Source organism: Mus caroli, unplaced genomic scaffold (genome assembly GCF_978045245.1).
Source record: "Mus caroli unplaced genomic scaffold, Mus_caroli_1 scaffold_10, whole genome shotgun sequence".
Taxonomy (NCBI): domain Eukaryota; kingdom Metazoa; phylum Chordata; class Mammalia; order Rodentia; family Muridae; genus Mus; species Mus caroli.
Window position 1 is genome coordinate 38,163,638 of NW_028227265.1, and position 27,372 is coordinate 38,191,009.

The 27,372-nt window shown below is 43.0% G+C and overlaps 2 protein-coding genes across 3 annotated transcripts in view; one reads left to right on the forward strand and one right to left on the reverse strand.

Moving 5' to 3' along the window:
• Fto (FTO alpha-ketoglutarate dependent dioxygenase) overlaps positions 1–14,887 on the reverse strand; it is a 351,507-nt gene extending 336,620 nt beyond the window's left edge. The window contains exon 1 of the mRNA XM_021171161.3: positions 14,678–14,887. Coding sequence (XP_021026820.1) covers positions 14,678–14,722 — 45 coding nt within the window. The 5' untranslated portion in view covers positions 14,723–14,887. The remainder of the gene's footprint in view (positions 1–14,677) is intronic.
• A 164-nt stretch (positions 14,888–15,051) lies between these two features.
• Rpgrip1l (RPGRIP1 like) overlaps positions 15,052–27,372 on the forward strand; it is a 106,814-nt gene continuing 94,493 nt past the window's right edge. For both annotated transcript variants that reach the window (XM_021171160.2, XM_085843711.1), the window contains exons 1-4: positions 15,052–15,102; positions 17,883–17,974; positions 20,108–20,252; positions 23,310–23,608. In XM_021171160.2, coding sequence (XP_021026819.1) covers positions 17,890–17,974; positions 20,108–20,252; positions 23,310–23,608 — 529 coding nt within the window. In that variant the 5' untranslated portion in view covers positions 15,052–15,102; positions 17,883–17,889. The remainder of the gene's footprint in view (positions 15,103–17,882; positions 17,975–20,107; positions 20,253–23,309; positions 23,609–27,372) is intronic.

Sequence of the window (27,372 nt, forward strand, 5' to 3'; positions counted from 1 at the left end):
CTCTGAGGAATTGGGAGTGTGCGCTGTGGCACCAGGAACTTCAGGATTTGTGGGGCTTCAAGGGGGAAGGGTGCCTCAGGGTGGGAGCTCAGAGGATAAATGTCTGGCCTCACTTTCACCTCTGCAGTTTCAGATAGGACTGACTGTATTAGCCCTTATTCTTGAACATGGCGAGGGTCACTTGCAACGGAGATATTTTCCCCTTTACTGTAGACCCTGAGAACACCACAGAGGGAGAAGAGGCAGTGAGTCGTCTCCCCGTCGACTTCTGGCTGGTTAGGGGGAAACCAGGGCAGGGCTGGGGCCTGTTCACAGGATCTAAGGTGGGGGTTGGGCAGTGGCTAGTGAAACGAACATTTCAATCTGAAAAGTTAAAGATAGAGGGGCGCCCTCGCAGAGGTGAAGTCTGAGGGTGGCAGTGCATGGAGCCAAGGATTAGAGTGCATGAGAGGCGAGACTTCCCCTCCATGTCTGGGTCATCCGGGTGGCCAGTGTGCCTGATGAGGCAGAGTTGGCTAAGCAGAGGCAACAGCGGAAGGGAACCTGAGCGCACAGAGGACTAAGGTAGAGAAGTGTATCTGTGCTGAGGTGGGAGAGGGAGGGGTGCTTTGCAGCAGGAGCATGGCATCCTCTTACTGCACAGGTCCTGAAATGCAAATGCCACTGCATCCTCTGAATAAACAAGGAGGTCCTGAAGGATGGTAAGCTGATCTGAAATTTCCTTAAGGTCTCCAGAGCTGGTGAGCCGGTGAGGTTAACTGAGGTGGGGAAAGGCTGGTTTAGTTCTGAGCCCTGAAAGACATGCCCGAGCCCCGTCAGTCTCCAGCTCAGAGGCCACCTGAACGCCTTTAGAGGTTGGGGGCAACAGGTCACTCTCTCAACTGGTCAAGTTGGCAAAACGGTGATGTAGAAAGGGCATCCTTTTTTAGAGTGACTCAAAGAAAGGCCCAGCTAAGGAAGGGCTAGCAAGACTGATGCTCCATGCCACTGTTGTCCATTACAGGATGGAACTGGGTTGGCAGAAGGGTGTGAGACTTTTCCATTGGCCAGCTAAGTTCAGAATCAGCCACTGGGCCTCCTCTACTACAACCTTATGGAAAGCATTGAGAGTTTAACATCATGATTAACAGAAGAATGCAGGGCAGTGGTGAGGCACAGCTTTAAGTCTAGCACTCAGGGCAGGCAGATCTCTGAATTCAAGGCCAGCCCCGTCTACAAGTTCTAGGACAGGCAGGGCTACACAGAGAAACCCTGTCTCTATGGAACAAAAAAACAAACAAACAACAAAACAAAACAAAATCATGGTAATTGTTCCAAAATCAGATCTAGGACCACTACTCTCTGTCATTTTTTAATGTTAGATCAGAATTTAGATCTAATTTTTTACATTATGTACAAAATGAAGTTGGGCCAAGTTAACAACTTTTAGTTTATATGAGCATTTAATTATAAGTCAATTTGGTAACCAGTACATGATGTAAAGAAACAAAACATAATCACATATAAATAGCCTATTACACTTAATCATGCATAAGACATTTTAATAAACCAAGATTTTGAACATTGTTGTTTTTAGGGATTGTTTTTATAATTTTATTGTGAAAGGAAAACAACAGAGATATCTTTAGTCAAGATATTGCTAGACTTCAAAGAAACAAAAGCAGGCACGTGTAGAACAAAGGTGTATTGAGGTGGGGAAAGAACATTTTACGTCAAAGGAAAAGGAACCTGAAGAGAACAGGCAGAAACTGGACCTCAGCAGAGCTTACCATAAAAAGTATCAAAATTAGAACAAAACATTACAATAAGTTAATATCAGATAATATCAGATAAACACCTTCTCAACTCAGGGAACCTGAGCCCATGACAGCTGACAGGGTGGGTGGACTCACAGTCTGACAAAGGACTACTGCTGCAATGATGAAACACAGCAACCTAGGGCAGGAAATGTCTACTTGCCTTACACTTCCACAGCCAGGTTCATCATCAAAAGAAGTCAGGACAGGAACTCAAACAAACTTGGAGACAGGAGCTGATGCAGAGGCCATGGAGGGGAGCTGCTTACTGGCTTGTGTTCATGGCCTGCTCAGCCAGCTTTCTTATAGAACCCAGGACCACCAGCCCAGGGACCACCCACAAGGAATGAAGGCTGGGCCATCAATACGTAATTGAAAAAAAATACACCACAGCCTCATATTTTTGTTGTTGTTGTTTTGTTTTGTTTTTTTTTTTTTTTTTTGAGACAGGGTTTCTCTGTGTAGCCCTGGCTGTCTTGGAACTCACTCAGTAAACCAGGCTGGCATCAAACTCAGAAATCTGCCTGCCTCTGCCTCCCAAGTGCTGGGATTAAAGGCATGTGCCACCTCTGCCAGGCTTTACAGCCTCATCTTATGGAGCCATTTTCTTAATTGAGGTTCCCTCGTCTCAGAAGATTATAGGTTGTATCAAGTTGACATAAAACTCTCCAGTACAATTGGCTCCTTGTCAGCTTGTCACACAAACACATCACCATTAAGCCATAACCTTTCCCTTTCTCATTCATCCCCAAGATCTCACATTTGAAACATAAATAATTTTAAAAGTCCCAGTCTTTACAAATCTAAACACATTAAAATTTCAATCCCTTTAAAACGTCCAGACTCTTTAAAAGTTCAAAATCTCTTTTAAAGGTTCAAAGTCCTTTAACTGTGGGCTCCTGTAAAAATCAAAAGTAATTGAAATACTTCTATTTCAAGAGAGAAAAACCAGGGCACAGTCACAATCAGATCAAAGCAAAACCCTTAATGCAGTGTAATTAATAATGCAATGTCCAATGTCTGGGATCCACTCACAATCTCCTGGGCTGAGGTTAATTCTCCAGCTCTGCCCTTGGCAGCACACACAGCTTGTGTTCTGAGTTCAGGCAGGCTCCACTCCACCACTGCTGTTCTTGGTGGCTGACCCCATGGTACCGGCATCTCCAAAATGTGGGATCTCTTCCTACAATTGGGCTGTGCTTTGACCAATGGCCTCTTCTGGCCTCTCCTCAGGGACTCCAGCACTGCTACACAGTGCCAAGCCTCAGTTGCTCTCTGTGACCCCTTCATGACTTCAAAACCAATGCCACCTGGGTGACTTACTCTACCAAACTCAGCTGCCAGCACAAGACATAACCTTGGCCTCCTCGGGAGCACAGCTTCTCTGTGCTGATTCCAAAAAACACTCCCCAGACTTCACCTCAGTGATTCTGGTCTCTTCTTAGTCATTGCTAACCTCTCAGCTCCAACTGACCATTATCAACTGTTCCAGTTATGCAAAGTTTCCACTACAGTGGTCTCCTGTTAATTCAGCCCCCAGTGAAGAGAACAACAGAACCTCAATTTGAAATAGCCAGGTCTCCAACCTCCGCCTCGCCCTCAGCACTCTTCCCTTCAAAGCTCCCACAGGACAGCCCACTGGGCTCTCAACACCTGGCTTTTCTAGCCCAAAGTTCCCAAGTCCTTCCATAATCCTCCCCAAAACACACAGTCAGCTCTCTCTTTGCAATACCCCAGTACCCCGGAACCAACTCGTCCCTATTGATGCAAGGAAACACCGTGGCAGGAGCAACTTGAGAAGCAAAGGGTTTACGTGGCTTAGGACTCCACAGCCAGGTTCATCGGCAAAGAAGTCAGGACAGGAGCTCAAGCAGGGCGGGAAGCTGGAGTCAGGAGCCGATGCAGAGGCCGTGGAGGGCGCTGCTGCTCACTGGCCTGCTTGTGGCTGGCTCAGCTGTGGATGAATGACCCAAAGCCTCTGCTCTGGAGATCAGAGGGATGACAGAAAAGAAGGGAGGAAGCCAAAACTGATGTTAGCCCTCAAGTCAATCACTCTCCAAGAACAGGGAAAGTGCTCCATCAAAGGGACCTGTGCCACTCACCTGGACAGAGGTCAAACAAGACATTCACTGACTGTTGAGCCCAAAGTGAGTCTGGAGGCCTGGGGACCTCTCAGTGGGGTTTGGTGGGAGAAAGGAGAGGAGAGTGGGAGAGGAAGAGAAGCAGAAAGAAAGGAGTTGTCTGGAGCAGGGGGCAGGGGGCAAGGTCATGACCTCAGGCCCAATAAAACCCCTCCTGGGGTCAGAAACAAAATATTAGACATTGGGGCTGATAGAGGGTGGCATGGAAATAAAAGAGACAGACGCTCCCAGAGGCAGAATTGGTCTGTGGAATAGAGCATTTAAAGGGCCCAGGCCTCTGAGGAATTGGAGTATGTGTGCTACGGCACCAGGGGCTTCAGGCTTTGTGACGTTTAAAGGGGGAAGGGCATATCAGCATGGGAGTTCAGTTCGGCCTCTGTAGTTTCATATAGAACGGTTCATACTGGCAGCTATTCTTGAACATGGGAGGGTTTCTGGCAAGCATTTGCCAGATTGAGATATTTTTAGCCTTTAGCCAAACTCTGCCAAGACAAGAGTGCTTAGTAGGCACAAAGGGGTGCTGGAATTAACAAGGGGTGTATGTATCATACAGCACACACTGGAGGCTCTCCGCCATGCAGTCTTCCCTCAACAGACTGCTAATGTCCCCTACATGGAAGACACGCGCCACTAGAAAAAGATGGACTCCACAAAATGCTGTGTTCGGGTAAGCTAATAGTTGTTCAAAGTTTCTAAGACTTTTGAGGAGAAGGACGACACTGAATTCCATCTTGAAAATCAACATCAAACAGGCTGAAATAATAGAAAGCAACAGCAATTGCTCTTACTCAACTGTATCGCATGTTAAGTGTCCAGGAGGTACTTCAAGGGATTTGGCAACGAGAACTGAATAGCAAAGGCAACAAATCAGAGTGAAGGAGGCCGTTCGTACTGGAGAAGACATGCAAGAGATGACGGAGGATTAGGGAGAGGAAGGAAAGCAAAAGGGGGCAGAGAAGGGTCCATCAGCTGTGGTTCTAAGTACCCAAGAGAGTGAGATATCTGCACCAGGTCGGTCTTCATCCCAGTCTCCATATACATCCTAAAACCGTGGGCTCCTGCAAGTCTGGTCATGCGATGCTGGCCACATGGCAGCTGCAGAGCAAGGCCAACAAGGCTGGGGCTTAGAAAATGGGGTCCTGATGTGGGATGCTGCGGCTTGCTTGAGTACTTTGAACTAAAAGACAAGGAAGGCTTTAGAAGCTAAGAACCATGGTTTCTCTGACCTCCTGCCCCGCTTCTTCCCAGAAGTTCAAACCAAGATTCCTCTCACCCAGGCTGAATCACTGCAACTCGCAGCCCCACTTCCCAAAACAAACCATAAAGCCTAAAAGTCTTACTGTCAACTTCTTCCCGAAGGCCAGAGCCAACCTGACTCACATGAGATCAAAGACCCTCATTGCAGGAGGGTCCTGCTTCATGCGTGAGAGGAAGAAATATATGAGTCTACCAGAATTTACCAGGCAGGATCCCATGAGGTTCGACTCAGCTCTTCCATTAGATCCAGTTTCATCCAGCCCTGTGCCTACACAGCTACCATTTTTCACCTAAGCTAAGCATTAAAATCCCCATTTTTTTTCCTGGAACTTTGAGGCTTCCTACTGAAGCTTACCATCTCAGCCAAAGCTTCTTTTCTTTTGTTAGCTGGGACCCCAGCCATGGAGCATTTAATCTCTTCAAATGCCCTCACAGACAACCAGTGTGTGCCCAATCTCCTTGGTGGTCCTAAATCTAAGCAAGCTGTCAAGAGCATCGATCGAAACCAGTTTCAGGACCTTCTCAATAACTGAATAGCGGTGATTACACAAACAGCACAGCTGGAGTAGGCAAAAGAGCTTTGTATACCTTCTTAGACACTTGCCCCAGTGTGCCTCATCCCTGGGGCATGGTGGTACCTTTCACAATATCCTTTAAAGTGTTCCAGTTTGCTTTCTCTTATGATAAGACACCAAGACAAAGGCAACAGCAACCAAGGGATGCCAAGCTAGGAACCAAAGGTGAGGGTTTGAAACAGAAGACACAGATGAGCCCTGTTAAATAGGGTGGTCTCCCTAAGGCATTTCTTATACAGCCCAGACCCATTTAGTCAGGGGTGGCACTGCCCACAGTGACCTAGGCCCTCCTACATCAAGGAAATGTCCCTCAGACATGCCCACAGACCAATCAATCCAACGGAAGCCATTCCTCAGTAGTAGCTCCCTCTTCTCAGATATTTTAAGTTGATATTGAAGCTAACCATGACAGTAAAAAGCCCTCCTCAACTTCTGTGCATATACCTTAGGTCTCCCAATATCCAAGGACCCAAAAAGAAGGCACTAGAACAACTTTTCCTTCCTCCATGGTGATTCCTGTTTGTTTTGACCACACTTTTAGCAGTACTTTTAAAGTCACTCTTCTTAAACATCCACTTTTCCCCTTCACACACTCATCCAGCCCTGGTCTTGCTTGTTGGTTGGTTGGTTTGCTTTTCATTACTGGCAATCTTTCTTCCTTAGGGTTAACGTTTGTCTTTTTCCCTTTTTACCTACTGTGTTTCCTCCTCCAACCCCATCTCTCTCCTGTACTTTTGGAGGCATTTTGGCTATCGGATTGGAGTGGTTCTTTACCTCACCCAGCTGCTCGTGCCACATTCACAGCGCACTGTGACCACTTCTGTCTGACGGTCACCGGTAATGTACCTGTGGGCTGTGACTCACTTTAGATATATCTCTGCATCGTGCGTGGCTTTCTGATGGTGCCACAGTTTCCTCTATTGTCAGGGGTACTGAGGCTTAGTTCTCAGGAGTAGAATACTCAGTGATACCCCCAAGACCACCACACACACAGGGGGAAAAAACAAACAAACCCCAGAATATCCAAACCAGCAGATGTGTAATTAGTGATACAGAAACAAAGGAAATATGAAAAAGCAAAGCAACAGGGCCCCTCCAAAAGATCACTCCTCCATCACTGAACCCAAGATCCTGAAACAGACAGGATGGCAAAAGCACATTTCAAAAGGCCACGAGCAAAAACTGTGAGTGGCTAAAAGAGGGTAACTTCAGGCTAATTCAATCCAAGGCCTGGGGTTTACAGCCAGGAACAGAGAGGAGAGTCAGCAAACGGTGAGAATATCAGCAGCAGGAATAGCGAGATGCCAGCCAGGGAAGGGGATTCCACCAGGACACTGAGACTCTCAGAAATGAACAAGGAAATGAACATGGTATGTTAGAGACAGAAACCTCAAAATACACAGTGGAAAGCATCAAAAGGTCTCACATGAAAGAGAAATTGCCAATGAGTATTTGTAGAACTATCCAACATCCTTAGCCATAGGGAAATAAGTGTAAAACTGCTCTGAGAATCCTTATCACCCCAGTCAGAAAGGCTGCCACAGGTACATCTAAACAAGGACCCTGCACACTCACCACTGGTAGAAATGGGATCTTGTGCCATCACTTTGGAAATCAGTATGGAGAATTCTCAAAACAAACAAACAAACAAACTACAAACAGACCTGCCTGTTGATCCATCTAGACCATTTGGGAACACGCCTGAAGGCCACTAAGAAAACATACCAGAGAGATACCTGGGCATCCCTGGTCACGGCCAGCTATTCTCCATGGCCATGAAACAGACCCAGCATAGACAACGAGATAAAGAAATGGTTCCTAAACACGATGGTATTTTGTTCAGCCACAAAAAAAAAAAAAAAAAAAAAAAAAAAGGAACTCATGACACCTGTGGGAAAATGGATAGAATTAGACATCATTTATGGCAGGTGAATTAAGCCAGACACAGAAAGACAAATACGTTTTCTCTCACATACTGAACTTAGATTTAACAGTATTCACATATATAGTATGCATTTGTGTAAATGTGTAGTTTAATCTAGATAGTTCCCCTCACTGCTAAAAAAAAAAATGGCTCTTGTGGAAAAATGTATGAAATTAAAATTATCAATATCACTATTAAGTTTATAATGATACATACAAGAAAGACACTATTTCCACTTATACCATAGGAAAGAAAATGATCCACTCCAGGCCATCATAAGAACCCTGGAAGCTAATCTTCTTTAATTCTCTAACTAATGAAATAGTTTCAATATTTCTACAAAGTCTCTAAAGAGGTTCCAGGTCTTTCCCAAGGGTGTGCCTTGAATAGATCATCTTCAGAAAGGTATCCATGAACCCCCAGATCAAGCTAAGCACGTCTTCCTGGGGGAGTGGTTATACTTCTGTATACCTCAGACCGTGTTAGATTCTTCCCTTTGTCACCATGGCAAGACTCCCTGCCCTCACACTGGCCCCATGTTAATCATCTTCCAAGGGTAAACAAGAGTTCCACGCTTGCCTTGACTACCCACGTGCCCCAGGACCTAACGTTAAAGAATTTAACCAGGTTCTCCACCTGAAATCAAACAGAACAAAGAAGATGATTCAGGTGACCATTTTTTAATTTTCTACAGTGTGGTAGACAACTAGTACCACCATTCTTAATGTACGGGAGGGAAAGTTCTGGAAGCCTAGTTTAGAAAATGCTATTTTTAAAATTTAGGTGGAATATCTGTGAGGTTCAAGTGGTGGAGGTGATGGTGACTGTAGAGGTTATAAAAACTCCTGTGCTATATACCTACAATGTTCTAGCTGATACAGATATGCATGTATGCACATATCTCACTTAACACCCACTTTAACCATAAGCTAGCTGATACAGATATGTATGCACACATCTCACCTAACACCCACTGTAACCATAACAACTAGCTGATACAGATATGTATACACACATCTCAGTTAACACCCACTGTAGCCATAACAACCCAATTTTCTAAAAGAAGAAATTTGAGCCAAAGAAGTTAAGTTGCTTGCTAAAGCAACCACTCCAAGAGTCGGCTTCACAAGCCTCGGGCTCTATCTCACAGTGCTGCCCTCTAACCCGGGGTACACTCTAATTAACTCACATCTGTCTTCTGATGTGGGGGATATCTTCTAAGACCCCCTCCCCAGAGTGTCTAAAACCATGGATAATAACTTCATCACATGTATAATCAGCCGTACTGAGCGGTTAACACCAGTAACAAACACACTGAGCAGTTACGAGGCACTGCAATAAACATTATCCAGTGGGTGCCATCTACTGCTCTCTAGAATAAGCCAAGACACATATTAATAGTTTGAGACGGTGGCTGAACATGGGATCCCTGAAACCACAGAGAGCTAAACCCTGGGGAAGGGGGCAAAGGGGTAATGGGGAGGGGTTGGATTACACCCTCCCCGGGGAAGGAGAAAGGCCACTCCAGGGTGTCATGGATAGTCCACTTGTCTAGGAGAGCCAGAAATCTGATGTTCATGTGAAATCCCTCTACTTCTCAGCATCAAAAATATAACTCCAAAGCTTTCCCACTCACTTGGTCCAGATGAAACACCTCACCAGACCAGAATGTACATGTGGGCTGGACGATCTCCCTCTGTCCATCAAAAAGATTGACACACCCAAACTGCATGGCCTACAACAACCACAGCAAAGCAACAGGCAAAGAGGAGCATACAAAGCTGAGAGGCAGAGGCAGGCAGATCTCATGAGCTGCAGGGCAGCCTCAGCTACACAGTGAGTTCCAGGGCAGTCACAGCCACATAAAAGAAGAGGTCTTGAGAAAGAGCGGGGAGAGGAATGAGAAACAGACAGAAAGAAAAGGACATATGACCATTCCACAGAACAACACCTGTGTCACTATGAAATCTGACTCCTTTAAGGATGGAGAAAAGACAGAAAGTAGTTTAACTGATATTAGGGAGAACAGAAGGCTGGGCCAGCAAAATGGCTCAGCAGGTTAAGGGGCTTGCTATCAGGCCTAATGACCTGAGTTCAACTCCAACTGTACTAGAACACCCAAATTTTATAGGAAAAAGACAGATATACACAACAAATAAATATTTAAAAAAAAAAACAAAGCAGACATGAGGCTGGGTGGTCTACCGGCTCAGCAGTAGAGCACCTGCCTAGCATAATCAAGGTTTAGTTCTATTCCAGGTACCACCAAAGAGCAGCAGAAAAGGAGACCAGATTACAGGAAAAGAGGCACAACAATGAAAGGAAATGTCCAATCCTGAAGTGGCACCTGCAAAGAAAAAAAAAAAAAAAAAAAAAGGCCAAAGTAGATATTCTTAGAACAGCTGGCAGGTAGGACTAGGAACTCTGGGTTAAGTAGGTATTGTGTAGACATTAATGTCTCTGAAACTGACGACTGAATGAGACTCCCCCTGTTCTTCAAGGGAATACATGCTGAATCATTTAGGGGTAAGGAGGGCAGGAGCCTCCTTTTTACTGTTACAGTTTGTTAAAAGGAAAACAGTGCTAGGTGTAGCTCAGTGCTAAAGGTTACTTCCAATATTCAATCTCCAGCACACAGAAAAAAAGGATACTAAATTACAGGAATGCTTCAGATTGTATACATGGGGCAGAGGGACCGCAAAAAAGCTGACACAGCAAAATGGCAACCTGTATTAGAAGAGTTAGTTCTAAGTTCTAGTCTTCCAGTTCTTCTGTGGGTTTTATATTATCTGAAAACAATAAGTCAAATCATCTCAACAAAGAGATGACCAAACTCGGTGAAGACCACAACCACTTTGCCCCTGGGGCACACGCATGCACATTCGCATGGATGCACACACGCAAACATACAGTGAATGGGGCCTCACAGTAGCCCAGAGAGTCACTCAATCTTGGCACTACTGTCTGGTTAGAGAAACGCAAGCCCAAAGTATGAATCCTCATTCTAATACCAAAGAAATAGGAGACCCAATGGTCTAACTTCAGCCAAATATAGCTAACAAATATGACTGACCCGTCCACTGTAAAACAAGCTTGTGTTCAAATGCATGGATACACGCATGTGCGCTCTGATCAGCAACATAGAGTGAATGATGTTTTGCTGCAAAGCCAGATGTTTAGTCCAGTCTCCTTCTCCCTTTGGATTTAGAGAGTATATAAAGTCTACAATACAAGCAACTGCAAGTAAAAAAGATATAACCTATGTTCTTACAAAGAGAAAAGGGGAATCAAAGGTAATGACTATAGAAATGACAGCATCCAATTTAAAAAGCAAACAAACTTTTGTGACTTCAGGACAAACATTTCAAAAGCTTAACACACTGGCTCAGGACTGTAATCCTAGCTTATTAAGAAGCCAAGGCAATAAATATACCTAGGAAATATGAAGAACTCATAAAACTCAATAAGCTAACAACAACAATAAAAATGGTTTTAAAAAAATGTGGGGGCTGGTGAGATGGCTCAGTGGGTAAGAGCACCCGACTGCTCTTCCAAAGGTCCAGAGATCAAATCCCAGCAACCACATGGTGGCTCACAACCATCCGTAACGAGATCTGACTCCCTCTTCTGGTGTGTCTGAAGACAGCTACAGTGTACTTACATATAGTCAATAAATAAATCTTTAAAAAAAAAATGTGAACACACACTTCACATGGGGCTTGGGAGATGGCTTGGTGCTGAAGATATTCTCAGAGGCCAGGTAAGTGCTAGGTAGGAGTGCTAGGGTTCTGCCTCTAGCCTCAGGACTAATAAAGCATGGACAGGGAAGACTCCCCACCTCTACCTCAGGCCTCTACACATGAGCATGCATAAGCATGCATCACTACCATATATGTCCATACATGCATGCAAACACACCCATACACACCACACACACATACACACAAGAAAAAAAAGAATACCCACATGTTCATGAAGTATAGGATAATGCAGAATATCATTGGTCGTCAGGGAAATACAAATGAAGACCACAATGAACTACTCCCTCCTGGTCACCATGAAGGCTACAATAAAAAGACAAACAGTAGCAAGCTATGACAAGGACTTGAAGAAATCCTAACCCTCAAAGTCTCTATGAGCAATGTGGGGGAGCGCAGCTTGTGTGGCAAAGAGTGGCAGTTTCTCAAAATATTGAGCATAGTCTTATAATGTGACGAGCAGCTCTACTACCAGACCTCTACCCTGTCCATACAGAAACTAGGCTGCAACTGTTTAGGGTATCATTTTTTATGACAGCCAAAAACAAAATAGTCAAATTGCTCACTAAGCATTACATGTCCTTGACACAACTACAGTCACCTGGGAAGAGGGGATCTAAATTAAGGAACTGCCTCCATCAGATTGGCCAGTGGGTATGTGGATAATTAATCCATGATTGATATGGGAGGACCCAGCCCACTGTGGGTGGTGCCATCCTGGGCACATGGTCCTGGGCACTATCAAAAGGGGCAAGCCAGTAAGCAATGTTCTTCCAGGGTTTCTGCTACAGTTACTCCACAGTTGTTCTTGCCTTGGCTTTCCTCAATGATGAATTATTAAAAGACAGTGAAGATAAGATAAACACTTTCCTCCCCTGCTGGCTTTTGGTTGTGGTGTTCTATCACAGCAACAGAAAAGAATAGTAAGTAAATAAACAAACATATAAAAAGGTGGTGTATCCAGAAATAGGAATGTCATCTACTGGGTAATGGGAAGCATGGATAAGTGTTATAAGATCTATGAACCTTGGCATGGATGAACATATATGGTGAGTGAAAGCAGCCAAACAAAAAGATCACATATACATGATTCTATTTATATGGTAATGTTCTGGGGTTAGAGATGGCCCAGTTGATGACGTGCTTGCCACAAGTGAGAGGACCTAAGAGTAGATCGCCAGCCCCATGTAAAAAGCCAGGTGCAGTGCAGGCCTGAAATGCCAGCTCAGCAAAGGTGAAGACAGGAAGATCTCCAGGGCTTGCTAACAAGCAAGCCTAGCTCGGTGAGTGAGACGCTTGGTGAGTGAGCTCCGGGTTCCAGGAGAGCTCCTGTCCCAAAATAAGGTGGAAAGCAACTGAAGAAGAAACTCAAGTGTGGAGCGTTCGTCTTGACAGACACACACCAGCACATGCACCTGCATACATGCATACAGACGTACACAGATGACAGACACACACACACACAATATCCATCAAAGGTGGCCCTAGCAAACAAGCAAACAAACAAACTGCCTAGACACAGAGGTGAAATACTTCAGGAAATGGCAAATGGACGCATTACGCAGTGTAAATAGAGATTCAGGATTGCCTCCAGCCTGTAAGAATCCAAATGCCCAGCCGCAGGTGAGTGAATGAACAACAAGTGGAATCACACAAAGTGCACTACCACTCAGCCACAGAAACAGAAAAATTGATAACACGTGCATTAACACGTATAGGTCTCAAAAATTACTGCGATCAGTAAAAACGGCATCAGGGTATATGCTGTCTGCTTCGGCTTAGATGAAAAACTCTAGAAAACATAGATTCAACAATCATGACTGATCACATGACTGCCTGGGAGTAAAATAAAGAAATCGGCTATAAAGAAATAACTTTTTAAAAAAGCAATGCTCTCTATGCAACTGGAACATTTTGCGTATACGTACAGTCAAAACTTATCAATTTGTTCACAACAAAGGACTGCAAGATTCTCTCTATAAACTGGGCCTTAACTTAGCTGAACAGAAAGTCAAACAATCACTTATGATTACTGAGACATTGTCTAGGACTTAACACAGCTACCTGTGCTTCGCATCAGCCAGTATTTCAATGTCTTTCACAAAGAGACTAGAAACAGAGCTAGGAGATTAGAGAGTGGCAGCTTCTGGTCCCTAATGCCACCTAGGAAACAAAAGGCCCTGAGCAAAGGCCAACTTCTGACAGACTCCGTGTCCATGTCTGTAAAATACATAACTCAGGCCATTACACCCAAGATCCAAAACCCTTACGCTCATTGACTTAGGAATCTTACAAGACAAAATTCTATGACAGCAAGTACTGTACCTGTTTGATTTCCCACTGACCCTCGAAGTCAATATTTACCTGCCATAGAATAAGCACCAAACGGCATAGCCAAGGGCCTTTGGCCAAATGAGCTACAGACAAGAGAGACTTTTAAGATGGGCAGAATCTGTTGTGTCCACTGAGGGGGACTGAATGCTGATAAGTCAGAACAAATCAATAGGTCCCAACTTTGGGGATGAGGGAAAAGGAAAATATTGAGCTTCCAGTGTTCATCTTCATAACAGACTGTTTATACTCTACCTATGTAATATCTGTCTTGTCATCTGTTGCAATGATATGAAATAATTATGCATTTAATGTAGGTGTCCGAAACAAAAAATTGCTGCAAATAAGTCGCCGTTGCTGTTACTGTCATCCCAAGGAATGTCCACTGTCAGAAAGCTGAACAGCAAGGACAGAGTCCAGGAATGTACTACCCACAGAAGCTATGTAAAGCGTATCTGATGTGCTGACCACGCTGACAAGTCATCTGGCCATTGAGGCAATGCTCCAAATAAAAACATGTCACCATACAGATTCTGTGGCTCAGCTGCGCTCGAGCTGAAAATGCACAGGTGGTAAACTGGTAAACTGAGGCACGAGAGTGTCTACAAATATAACCAAGGAATAGGGACAGAAGCAGGACAGGGACATAGATGTCTATCTTTTCATTTCTGACCAAGTCTAACTGTATCCAGATCTGCATCCAGAGCAATACGAATTCACAGCACGGACGTGCGCGCGCACACTCACACCACGTCTGCAGGTCTCTTGCAAACAAGGCCTTGACATCCCTTAGCTTAACGCCGAGCATCCACTCAGCCATCCCAGCGGGTCTGCGGGTCCCCTGCCTCTAGCCCCGGACTAACGCAGAATCCCAGACGCCCAGAGCCCCACATACCTTAGCTTCCCGCTCTCGTTCCTCCGCGGTCTGGACGCGCTTCATGCTGCTACTAAAGCCGCCTTCGCCACCGTGGGCCGTGTTCCCCCTCGCCCTGGACCCCGCCTCCTGTGTGTAGTTCTCTCAACGGCTCTCTCCCGCCTGGAGCCATTTGCTCTAATACCTAGAAGAACTACCCTTCCCAGAATGCTGCGCGAGACTCCCGAGTACTCCTTGGGCTCCGGAGCTGAATTTCTCCAGTCAGCCAGCAGGGCTAAACGTTAAACGTAGTCCGCTACGCGACCCGCCGACGGCCCGCAGCCTAGGGAGAACTACATTTCCCAGTGGGTAACGGGACTCACTGTTTTCCCGTGCTCCTCTGGGCCTGCAGAGGCTCGCGCCCTGGGCGCTATAGCAACGGTAGCTAGCTGAGGGCGAACGCGGAGGTGAGTACTCTGTGAGGTGGGGGCTAATGCAGGTTGGCTGGCCCTTCCTCGGCCTCACAACTGAGGGCCTGGAGTCTGTTCGAAGCCCAGGATAGACCTGGGATTCTTGCGTGGAAAGCAGTCCATCCCGACACACCTCCACATCCTCAGGCCTGCATCTGACTCGCCCTGACCGCCCGCCCAGCCAGAAACCCAGCTGATTAGAATTGCCAACCCTAAGCCCTACACCTCAAAGGTCCCAGTCACACTTCGCTGTTTCCCAGAATCTGGGCTTGCACGGTAGAACCTAAGCCTCCCAGGAGGCTTGTTACTGTTGTTGTTGTTGTTGTTTGTTGTTGTTGCTGCTGCTGATGATGATTGTCCATTAGTTTTTAAAAGGGGGTCTCCCTATGCAACCTAGGCTGGCCTTAAACTAGCTTTTTTAGCCCATGCTCGTCTCAAATTCAATAATAGGTCTTGCCTCAAGTTCCCACCACCACAATCAGTTTCTAGTGGCCTATCTTTTATTCTTTATTACTGTTTCTCATCTGACTACTCCCATAGTCTGTAAAGCCATTACAGGGCAGAGACTTTGTTTAAACTCAGTGCCTGGCATGCATTCATTCATTCATTCAATAAATGATAGCATTAATGTCTACTATGTGACATCAGATAGCAGAAGAGGAACTATTTGGGGGAGGAAGGAGACCAGTGAGAGGAAGCTAGAGAGATGGGGCGGGGGAGGGGACAGATATAAACAAGAAACTATGATATTTGTGTGAAAATATAATATACTAGGCTAAAAATGCATGACAAGACAATGGATTACGAAAGAACTCTGGGATAATGACAAAGGCTGTTGCTGTAAGCAATAAGCCACAGCAGGGTGGTGGCACACTTGGGACAAATTCAGAGTCTACACAGGGCATGGTGGCACTCAACTTTCATCGTAACACTCTGGAAGTAGAGGCAGGGAGATCTCTGAATTCCAGCCAGGTTTCTACAGTGAGATGAACCCCCACCCCTTTTTTTTTAAAGAAAAAAAAAAAAAAACAAGGAAAAAATAGAGAATTTGAGGCCAGTATGTTTAGTGTTCTTGGTGAATTTCATGTCAGCCTATACAGCCTGGGCTCCCCTTGAAAAAGAAAAGTTAGAAACCAGGAAGAAAATTAACACAGAACAGTAAGGGAAACTCTAAGGAAAGGTCAGTTGGACTGAGCTCTGAAGTATGAGGAGACAGAGAAGAGTCGTAGGAGCAAGATAAAAGCATGCCATACGTGAGGAAAGCAGGGAAGGCTGTAAGTGGATCATAGAGAGCAAAGAGGGAGAATTCACTGTGCCATCTACCTACATCAGACCAGTAACAATTTTCTTCTCGGTCATGATCACCAGAAATATCACCAAACAACTAACTCCTGCATTAATGACCTTGAGCAATTGAGCTAGCTTGTCTTAGCTTCTGTTTTTATCTTAGGAACCATTTGAGTAGCCATTGCTTACACACACTGTAAGCACAGTGAACAGTATGTGTTAGCATCAACTTCTGCAGACATTCTTTGAGATATTTGTCCCTAGCAGTGGTTCTTAGCCCATCATGAGTTCCGATCAAAGTTCCAGGCCCTCTCATGCACATATACGTAGCCACATCTTCAAATTTCAGACACTGAAATCCAATTCAATCCCTTTATCCATTCAAGTGACTGCTTAATAAATGCTGCTCACTGAGTGTGCCACCCTCTGTGCCAGCTTCTCAGACAGGTGAACAAGATGGACAAGCGTTCTAACTTCTTGGTCCTCACATTCTACAACCAACATTCTAGAACTGGAAAGTCTCTTCCTTACCAGGGTACTTCACTAACAGTTCACATCTAGACCTTTCTAGGAAGGTCAGAGTGGAAATCAAGAGTGTACATTTTTCCTTATTTATTTGCTTACTATACACTGTATATTCATGTCCACATACAATACTAAGTTACTATGGTATGTCTCTATAGAGAAAAGAAACTGAAAGTTCTAGAACAAGCCACATGTTGAGGTAGCTAATCCCTGGAATCTACATGAAGTAACAAAGGAGGGATTCGACAAAGTAAAATCACACTGTGAACAAATGGTGCCTCCTCCTTCACAAAGCCTGAAAGCGGCCGCATGGGTGGGCACAGCATGTAGTCAGTGGGCATTCCGAGACTCTTGACATCCCCAGCACATTTGCTAAAGGCCTTTACTTTTTATCTGTCTCACGTGCTTTTAGGATTACTATGAGATGGGTATAATTTGCTCTGTTTTTAAAATTAGGTAAACGTAATGACTTGGCCAACTATGAGAAGGTAGAACTGTTTGACTCGAGTACATGGCCCGAGTTGTGGTTTGTTTTGGTTTTTTTTTGGGGGGGGGGTGTATTTTTGGTTTTGTTGTTGTTTTGGTTTGGTTTGGTTTTGGATTTGGATTTTTTTTTTCCCCTAGAATTCATGTTCTCTTTAAGGAAAGGCGTAGGGATCGAAGTATTTCTGAACTGTGGAAGGTTTGGTTTTGCTTCAGATAGATGAATAAGGAAAGGAAGAATGATAATCTTAGCTCATTTCCTAAGAAAACTGTAGGAAATCCTCTGCTCAGAGAAGACAGTCCTCGTGATTGGATGCAGTGTTCCTTCTGGAGTGGAAGCTTTCATCTTGCTCAGAGACACATGTGGGCAATAACATGTCCATTAAAGTTCTAGTTTCCTAGTCCCTTTATTTGGCTCATTCCATTGCATAGTTAATGCAATAACTTAGGAAGAGTTTGTTTGAATTTTCTTTTCTCCACAGATAGACCATGTCTGGCCCAAGTGACGAGACAGCAGGAGACCTGCCGGTGAAAGATACAGGTCTAAACCTCTTTGGAGTTGGAGGGTTACAAGGTATGGCCACCTGTTATTTATTACAGTTATGAACTTTGATCAGTAATTTCTTTACTTTTAATTTAAAGTATTTCTGATAGTCATACAAAGCCAGCCATTTGAGTAACTATATAGCTCTTGATTGGACTAAACAAGAGAGAGAGTTTAAAACACATATGGTATTTTACTGCGAGCATCAATTATCAACAGCTCATAGAAAATGCAAGATCCCCCTCTGTTCTGATAAAGAGTTGTTATAAATCATCTTTTTAAAATTCCACACATCAGTAGAAACTGCATAGAGTATCAGGCCCCCAAACTGAATTGCCTGGTTTAAATCACATTCACCATTAAAACACTTCTTTATGCTCAAATTTTATATGGGAGGAAATACCATATTTTAAAATTTTTGCCTTTCAAGTAGAGTATCTCAAAATGGCCTGTTTATGCAAGTGATAGTGAGTTTTCAACCACATTAATATACATTAAAGGCTTTCTTTATCCTTTTAGCATTTGGTTGGTCCTGTAGAGCTGGAGTATTTTCAACTGAGAAAGCAAAGCACTGCTTTCAAACACAACAGAGACTGAAGAGCCAGGTTCCTGTCTGTGACAAAGCTAGTCAGACCCTTACACCACTCACCTTGCTTGGAGAAGGCTTCGGGTTTAAAATGTGTCTTAAGAACTCTACATACACCTTTTAATTGTAACAATGTCTCCGACCAGGCTTAACTATAAGTATATGGTTCATTGAGAACAAATTGACCACACCTATTTTTTTTCTTTAAAGATTTATTTATTATATGTAAGTACACTGTAGCTGTCCTCAGATACTCCAGAAGAGGGAATCAGATTTCGTTACGGATGGTTGTGAGCCACCATGTGGTTGCTGGGATTTGAACTCAGGACCTTCGGAAGAGTAGTCGGCGCTCTTAACCACTGAGCCATCTCGCCAGCCCCCCCGCACCTATTATTAAAAGGAAGGATGTTTAGGCTTTGCTTTAGATAATGGAACCAGTGTCAGGTGTTCAAATACAAATAAATTTGAAGTGTTTTAAAATTGGGTTTTGGTATTATGTAAGTTCAATCCTTATCATCAGTAGCCACCCTCAGTCTTTTATATTGACTGAAATTAAATGTGTGTATATACTTAAAAGTTTTAGAAATTTGTTGGGTTTGGTTGGGTTAGGTTTGGTTTGGTTTGATTTGGTTTTTGAGACAATGTCTTACTATGTATGCACTGCTGGTCTGGAACTCACTATGTAGACCAGACTGGGCTCGAACTCACAGATCTCTGCCTGCCTCTGTCTCCTTATTGCTGGGATTTTTTTTTTTAAAGTATGTACCATAATGTTAGGTCAAAAAGTTAATTTTCAATATATTAAATAGCTTATAGAAAAATGATCTGTGAAACTTTCAAACCACAGGTTTTGGTGTTTTTTTATTTCTGGGGAATTTATATTTGCTTTATATTTTATTTTTCTATATCCTAGCTCCCTCACTCAGAAAAAAAAATGCCCTAATAATATTATGTTCACTGAATTGTTCCAGTTTTGTCTCTGTAAGAAATACATACAGATTGGCAGATTGAACCTCTCACATGCCAGGCAAGTGCTGTATGCTACCTAGCTGTGCTCCCAGACTGGGCAGCCTGGCTTTTCTAACTATGAGCTTTACAGTGCTCAGAATAGGAATTAGAAATCTGTTGAACCAATTCCCTCCTGAAAAAGTGATCAAGTCCACACCAGTGAGTAAAGCCATTGCTATATGAGAAGTAGTCATCACAAAGACCTCACTGAAGCTTGATGGCATGGACAGTTTTCTAAAAAACAACAACAACAACCCACAACTTAATTTGTAGGTCAAAAGGAGAGAAATTTGAGTGTGATAGTGTATGCCTGTGATCCCAGCACTTGGAAAGTAGAGGCAGGACGGTCAGGAGTTCAAGGTCATCCCAGCCACAGAGCAAATTTGAAGCTAGCCTCTGCTACATGAAGTCCTGTCTCAGAAAACAAAACAAAACAAAAAAAAAAAATGGGAAAAGCAAAAGGTATGAAAAGTTGGAATGCATCAGAGATTATTTTAATAGCAACTGTTATCAGGTTTCAGAGACTATTTTAAGTGATGCTACAATTAATTACCTTGGCATTTTTTCAGAAACCTCAACTGCACGCACAGTGAAGACTCGCCAGGCAGTGTCACGTGTCAGTCGTGAAGAACTGGAAGACAGATTTTTGCGTTTGCATGATGAGAACATTTTACTTAAACAGCATGCCCGCAAGCAAGAGGATAAAATTAAAAGGTTATGATAAAAAGCTTTTAGCTTTTTTTCTTAACTCTGTAAAGTTTGAAGGATATAGTTTTTTATAAACTTAATTGAAAGCCCCACCTTCAATCTTTTCTGGAACAGGCAGGTTATAAATAAATAGAATTTTTTAAAAATGGAAAATCTTACAAAATAGAATAATAAACCAAGAGGATTGTGTTTATTATGTCTGAAGTTACCATTTGAAAGAACACAGCTAATAGCTAAGAGTGCCATGAGAATATTAAATCTTTAAATAACTTTTGGGTTAATATTTATGACTTAATAAGCAGATAGCCAAGCATCTGTTTTTTTAAATGCCATAAAAATTTTAAAAGTAATTAACGATTCCAACTTGTTAGAATATGTGTTCCCTTATGATTTGGGATTTACTAATGAAAACATCACTTATGTCTGGGTCATGTTTAGCTTCACTTGAATTAGTCTTGGTTCTGTATTTCAAACAGGCTCTACCATTTTTGAAAAAGCACGTTGTCACATTTGATGGACATGTGAAAATGTACATAAGAATGATGTAGTTTTCTTTTAATTCTATTTTACTCAAAAATATTGTGCCCATCCTTTGAGTGCCTGGCATTGGAGACAGAAGTGTACACACATCTGTATTCGTAGTCACGTTGTAGGTTCAAAGGAAAAGGAAGGTAGCCACTAAAGGAGGGAGATGGCGTTCTGCTTAGAACTTAATGTCCAGAAGTGATTCCACTTCACTCTCTACTCTCTAGACTGTTTTCAACCAGCCATCCAAGTGCAAGACTTCTACTTCGAGTTGGTCTTGAGACATAGAAATTGCTATTTGTAAGATATGCCTGATTCATTTCTGACCAATAGCACACTCAGGTCTACCAAACAGAATGAGACATGAAGTCTGTGACCACTAAACTTTTTTTTTTCTTTAGATAACTAATTGGTCAGAAAAAGATTGCAATTCACAACCTTGACCTTATTATTAATTTGTCCTATCCAAAAAATAAAAACAACTTAATTATAATGAGCCACATAGTTTAATGGAGAGGGGGAACTGTATTAGGGGTCAAGTTGTATATATGTGTTCTAGTGTCTTTCTCCCAGTGTCCTGTGCTCAGGCCATCTACTCCCGCGAGACTTTGCTTTATTAGGCTGTGTGAGTACTGACCCACTGAGCACTGGCCCACATCTCTAGACATCCTCAGCCTTACCCACTGACACTGGCCTAGATCCATGCATAGATAGACAACCTTTACATTTAGCCTTAAGGTGTGAGTTAGTATCACCTTTTGTATAACCACAAATTTTTATAAATTGCCTTAAGTACTCGAATCTCACCAGATGATATAAAATTCATTAATGACTTTAGGAAATGAGAATTATTCCTATGACTAAACAAGCACTGCAGTCCTATATTCTCTGACAAAGTTTACCTGAGCATCATGATGTCAAGAGCTTGAAGACACTATCAATATCGGTGAAAAATCATTTCTCATTCTTCAGATGACTGGTCTTTATATTATTAAATCTGGACCTTTCTTTTTAATGTAATCTATGTTTCTAAGTGCTAACCTTCCTGTAAGTATTCAAGTATTTAAGTGGCTTGTCCTTGGATGAATGTCTTATTTCTATTGATAGGACACTGAGTAGGGCGCAGGACTCTTAAGCTCACTAATTACTGGGCAAGGGAGAGTGTGGTTTTACTGGATGATGAACCCTCGTCAGATTCCCCAGTGATGTATCATCTGCTGGACTGGGTAGAAAAGGAAGGAATCCACTGGTTATTTTACTCGGATGTTTGTGGTTCTCTTGGATCTTGGTTTTTATTATCCGATATCCCTTATAAAGCATCCTTAGTGGATGTGCCTCAAGGGGAAGAGAAAACAGTCTTCACTGGTTCTGTTATGCAGAGCACTCCCTGATGCCACGCGCTGTAGCTGGGTAGCCAGAAGTGTAGATAGACATGTATTACTACCGCATTTACAGAAGACTCCGCTTAGGGGAAAATGTTGTTCTATGACATCCCAAAGCTATTAAGGGTTTTTTTTATTTCACTTTTGTTCCCTTAAGTAAAAGCTTCTGTCCATAACCATGCTAAAATAAAGCAAACCCCACTTAAAGAAAAATGTAGTGTGTTTTTATTTCCAATCTCCTGTCTGGGTCTTTATAAAAATAGATTCACTATAAACTAGAATCAGCTATTGAAGATGTGCGACCAATTTTGTAAAGTCTTGAACTTGTGTCTCTCATCAAAGCCACCTTTTCTTTCTTGTCCTGCCAAGATTTTTCCATTCATTGTCAGGCATGTTTTCCATGCATGTATATTACATCACCCATGTGCCCACTCTGCCTTTTGTTCTGTCTGACCAGTTTTTATCAAAACGGGAAAGAGTCAAAGGTATAAGTTCTGGGATGTCAGGAGGACAATTTATGTCAAAAACTTGAAGTCTCATTTAGATAATATTTCTTGCATATAATTATTTTTTTGAAATTAAACACAAACATTTGTTGAGCACTAACCAACAACTAGGGTCACATTTTGGTTTCTTTTGAAATTTCTGTTGGATTTTATATGTGTCCATCTGTGAATTCCATCATTTTTATGTGTTTCCTTGTCTTAATCCTATGGAAAGATAAGATACTATACTACCTAAATCTGCATAATTTTAGCTCACTTTCTGAAAATTCTAACTCACTGTTGGTTGTAGACATGGCCTACCACATCACACTCTGTGACTATGTTTAAGTGCATCCAGTGTTCCTATATAAGGTCATGCGTTAAAAATTGCATTTCTGGAACATATGGGGTAAATATGTGTCCTCTCTTTACTAACCTTAAATGATAAGCCTTAGGAAACTGCTATTTGTCAGTGCTATAAAGCAGATTGTTGCCCAGTGGTTTCAATTATCATCAAAGGATTCTTCACAGGCAGTAATAGTTACATCAAAACCTGAAATTTATTATTCAGGTTCTGCACTGAAGTCTTCACAGTGATTATGCTCCTTTCAACAGAATGCATTTTATGCTCACTTCTCACATTCCTTTTCATCTTTTTATTATTTCCCTAGAATGGCCACCAAGTTAATACGGCTAGTTAATGACAAGAAAAGATATGAGCGGGTTGGTGGCGGCCCCAAGCGGCTGGGACGAGATGTGGAAATGGAAGAAATGATTGAGCAGCTGCAAGAAAAAGTTCATGAGCTTGAAAGACAAAATGAAGTTCTCAAAAACAGGCTGATATCAGCCAAACAGCAGCTCCAAGTCCAGGGGCACAGGCAGACGTCGTACAGTCGAGTGCAGGCTCGAGTTAACACCGGCCGCCGGAGAGCAAGTGCCAGTGCAGGCTCGCAGGAATGCCCTGGGAAAGGTAAAACATGCACCCAAGCCTGGACGTGAGTCTGAGCCTGGGGCCCAGTGACACACACAACTTTGTTTCTTACACATGTTTTTACATGTCTTCCAAAGGGGTTGGAACAGTTTGAGGCTTGCTCTCTGTCAGATCGTAATGCTGTAAGAAGGATGGCTTTATTCAGAAATCCTTAGGCCACTCTTGCCTACTAAGTAACACAGTGACAAACCCTATAATAGGCATCTGCACGTCGGGCTCTTACCCTGCACTCTGCGGCAGGGAACGAGGACAAACCACCTCTATCGGCTTGCAGTTTCCTTTACTTGTAAAAAGTACTGGAGCCAGTGGTTACAGTGGCCTCGTCCGCCTCTGAAATAACTACGGCATCAGTTTCTTCACACTGAAAAGAATGTCGTAAAGCCTCCTATACCACAGATCACTCTCGCAGAGCGAACTGACATGGGCATCAAGCCCCCGCTCTTCCCATCCACAGAGGAACTTGTTAAAATGAAACAAAAAGTCGTAACTTTTAAAAAATGCTGCTCCTAGAGAAAGAAAGAAACTGTTAGCTCTAATTGATTTTTGTCAGGAATATGATTCACAGAAATATCCAACATCTTTTATAATATTAAAAAATGATGTAAACCTTGAGTTAGTTATAATTCATTGAGGAAAGGGGAAACACCATATGAACAGAAGGAGGGGGAATGTTATAGTTTTCTTTTCCAAAGCAAAGTGTTAACACTGTCTCTTCCCTAGATAGTGTGCCTTTGAAGTCAGTATGGCCTCCACACAGACAGGAGGCAGCTGCAGGATGAAAGGGCTTAGCCGTTGCCAGCAGTGTGAGATTGCAGTAGCCTTTGGGTACAATCAAAGTGAGCACAGCGAATTATAAATCAGAAAACCCACTCTGCCGTGAATCATCCTTTTATATCAAGGCAGCCCTTGACCTCTCAGCCTCATTTCCCCCATCTGTAAAATGGAATGATGATAATATCGGGAGCTCCTCACTTAGGGACATGCCCTTAAAAAGTCACATCCTCTGAACCTTGGTTTTCTCACCTACAGATGTTAGTGGAGAAGGTGGTGAGGAAGGACGGCCAGGCCTTTCATGCTAAATAAAGGAATGCTCACACTTTACATTGATACAGCAAGCTACTTGTGTTAAATTACAGTTCAAATCAAAGAGACCAGTTTACCCTTCCCTCTGTTAAAACAGTGTTTTTAAAATGACCCATAGCGCATCAGTCTTTAAAAACATAACTTACAAACTTAATATCTTCCTGTGTTTGTTTGTGTCCTCTTTGTGATTTAGATTCCCTTCCCCATGTGTAAAGTCTGGGACGCAGAAATCATGCACTGTGTCTAAATGGTGGGGGATACTTAATCATGACATGTGAGGAGCCACTCCCAGCATTAACCTTAAACATGCAGGAGCAGTACCCTCTTCAAGGCTGCCCTTGGCACTGGGACAGGGGCCCGAGTTTTCAGGACTATCTTGGGTTGAGATGGGGCTGTACCCAAGATTCTCTCTAGCCAAAGGAAACTTGTACCCTGAAACTGCTGTGGGGACAGAAACTACTGTGGGGACACCATTATTCTCTGCTTGCACATGAAAGACATGATGGCAAGTGTTGGTTCAGGTGGAACTGACATGTAGACACAGCTCTCACTATGAAGAACCACTGAAACAAAAACGTGTGTAAGTACATACGCCTTTAAAATACAGCCATTGGTACCTAGGCACGGTACAAGCCCGTAATCCAGCACCTAGGACTTCTAAGTCTGAGGCAAGCGGCTGGAGAGATGGTTTATTGGTTAAGAGCACTGGCTGCTCTCCCTGGGTTCTATTCCCAGCACCCACATGACAGCTCACAGCTATATACAGCTCCAGGTCTGGGGTATCTAACACCTTGTCGGACCTTTGTGAGCACACAGACATACACACAGGCAAAAATGGGCAGTTTACACATAAGATCGTGGTGATGATGGTGGTGGTGATGATGGTGGTGGTGATGATGATGAAGAAGAAGAAGAAGAATTATTCTTTAAAAGACTAAGACAAGGGGATATGAGATTTGAGGCCTTCCTCAACTATATCAGACAGTCATCTCAGAACCAAAAAGGATATGCAATAACCATTCATTAGAAATAATGACCTCAGTCACTAACAAATAATCAAATTTTGACATATTTTTGAGCTTAGTCTTTTAACTCCACTGCTAATTTTTATTTTGCCCATGATTATATAGAAAGAGCTTAAGAATTAGTATTATTATAGCCTTCCATATAACTGGCCAGTTGTAGCTCAGTGAAGTCTGTAATGTTTTAGGCAGAGCCTCTCCTTTTCTCCAGTGTAGTTTACAGCAGTAGATAATGACTGTATCGGGGAGAGTGAGTGAGGGGTCTATCTTCATCCATCAACTTAAAATGGTGAAATTTCTCATTGAGAAGGTTAGACTCTCTTACAGAGTTTTTTCTGTGCCAGTCTTGGACAGATCTTGGTCCAGTCTCCACTTAAATTCTACACCATTTGTTAAACTTTTCTCTTAAATGCTAATCATCCTAGAACTAGAAAGCAGCATACATAATTAAAAGTATGTCTGACTTTTAACAAGTAGACTATCCTTGTCAAACTTCATAGAATGTTTTTTTCCTCTAAGATGAATGTCTCCCTTTGTTGCCCAGGCTAGCTCAAGCTTCTGTGCTCAAATATCTGTCTTCTTCAGCCTCCCAAGTATCTGAGACTAACCGTGTATACCCCATACATAGCAGCACATGTGATAATTTCTGTTAGAAAATACTGTAGGCAACTGCTTTATTGTAAGAGATCTTAATGTTGACTTGCCCTCAGATGTATGCTTTTTTTGTTTGTTGGTTTGGTTTGGTTTGGTTTGGTTTGGTTTGGTTTGGTTTGGTTTGGTTTTTTGAGACAGGGTTTCTCTGTGTAGCCCTGGCTGTCTTAGAACTCACTCTGTAGATCAAGCTGGCCTTGAACTCAGAAATCCGCCTGCCTCTGCCTCCCAAGTGCTGGGATTAAAGGCGTGTGGCCACCATTGTCTGGCCCGATTTCTGTTTGTAAAAGATAGCTTTTTTTATTGAGGTTGAATAAGAAAAAAAAAAAAAGATGACATAAATTAAGGATGTAAGATCAAGGGATGTTTATGATAAAATATAGAAGACCACTATCAAAAACACTAAACAGGGACTAGAGAGATGATGCTTGCCCCAAGCCTGTGCCCGGCCATCAGTCACCAGGATCCACAAAGTGGAAGGAGATAGCTGGCTTGTAAGTTGTCCTCTGACTTCCAGTGTCATGTGCTGTGCTGTGCATGTGCACTGAATACTCCAATGTCTCTGTCTCTGTCTCTGTCTCTGCTTGCTGTCTGACTGTGGGTCTCGGTGTTGGTTCTCGTCTGCTGCAGGAGGAAGCCTCTCTGATGATGGCTGAGCGTCTATACTACCTGTGAGCCTAGTAGAAAGTCAATAGTTATATCATTGCTACATTCTTTTAGTAGTGTTTGTTTTTACCCTAGGTTGAATTATTTCCTTCATATGTCCTTGTTTTTTATTATGAATCCCTAAATTAAAAATGGTAGTTTTTAATTTGAGATAGAAGTTTTAATAGCTGAGCGTGGTGGCGCACGCCTTTAATCCCAGCACTCGGGAGGCAGAGGCAGGCGGATTTCTGAGTTCGAGGCCAGCCTGGTCTACAAAGTGAGTTCCAGGACAGCCAGGGCTATACAGAGAAACCCTGTCTCGAAAAACAAAAAAAAAAAAAA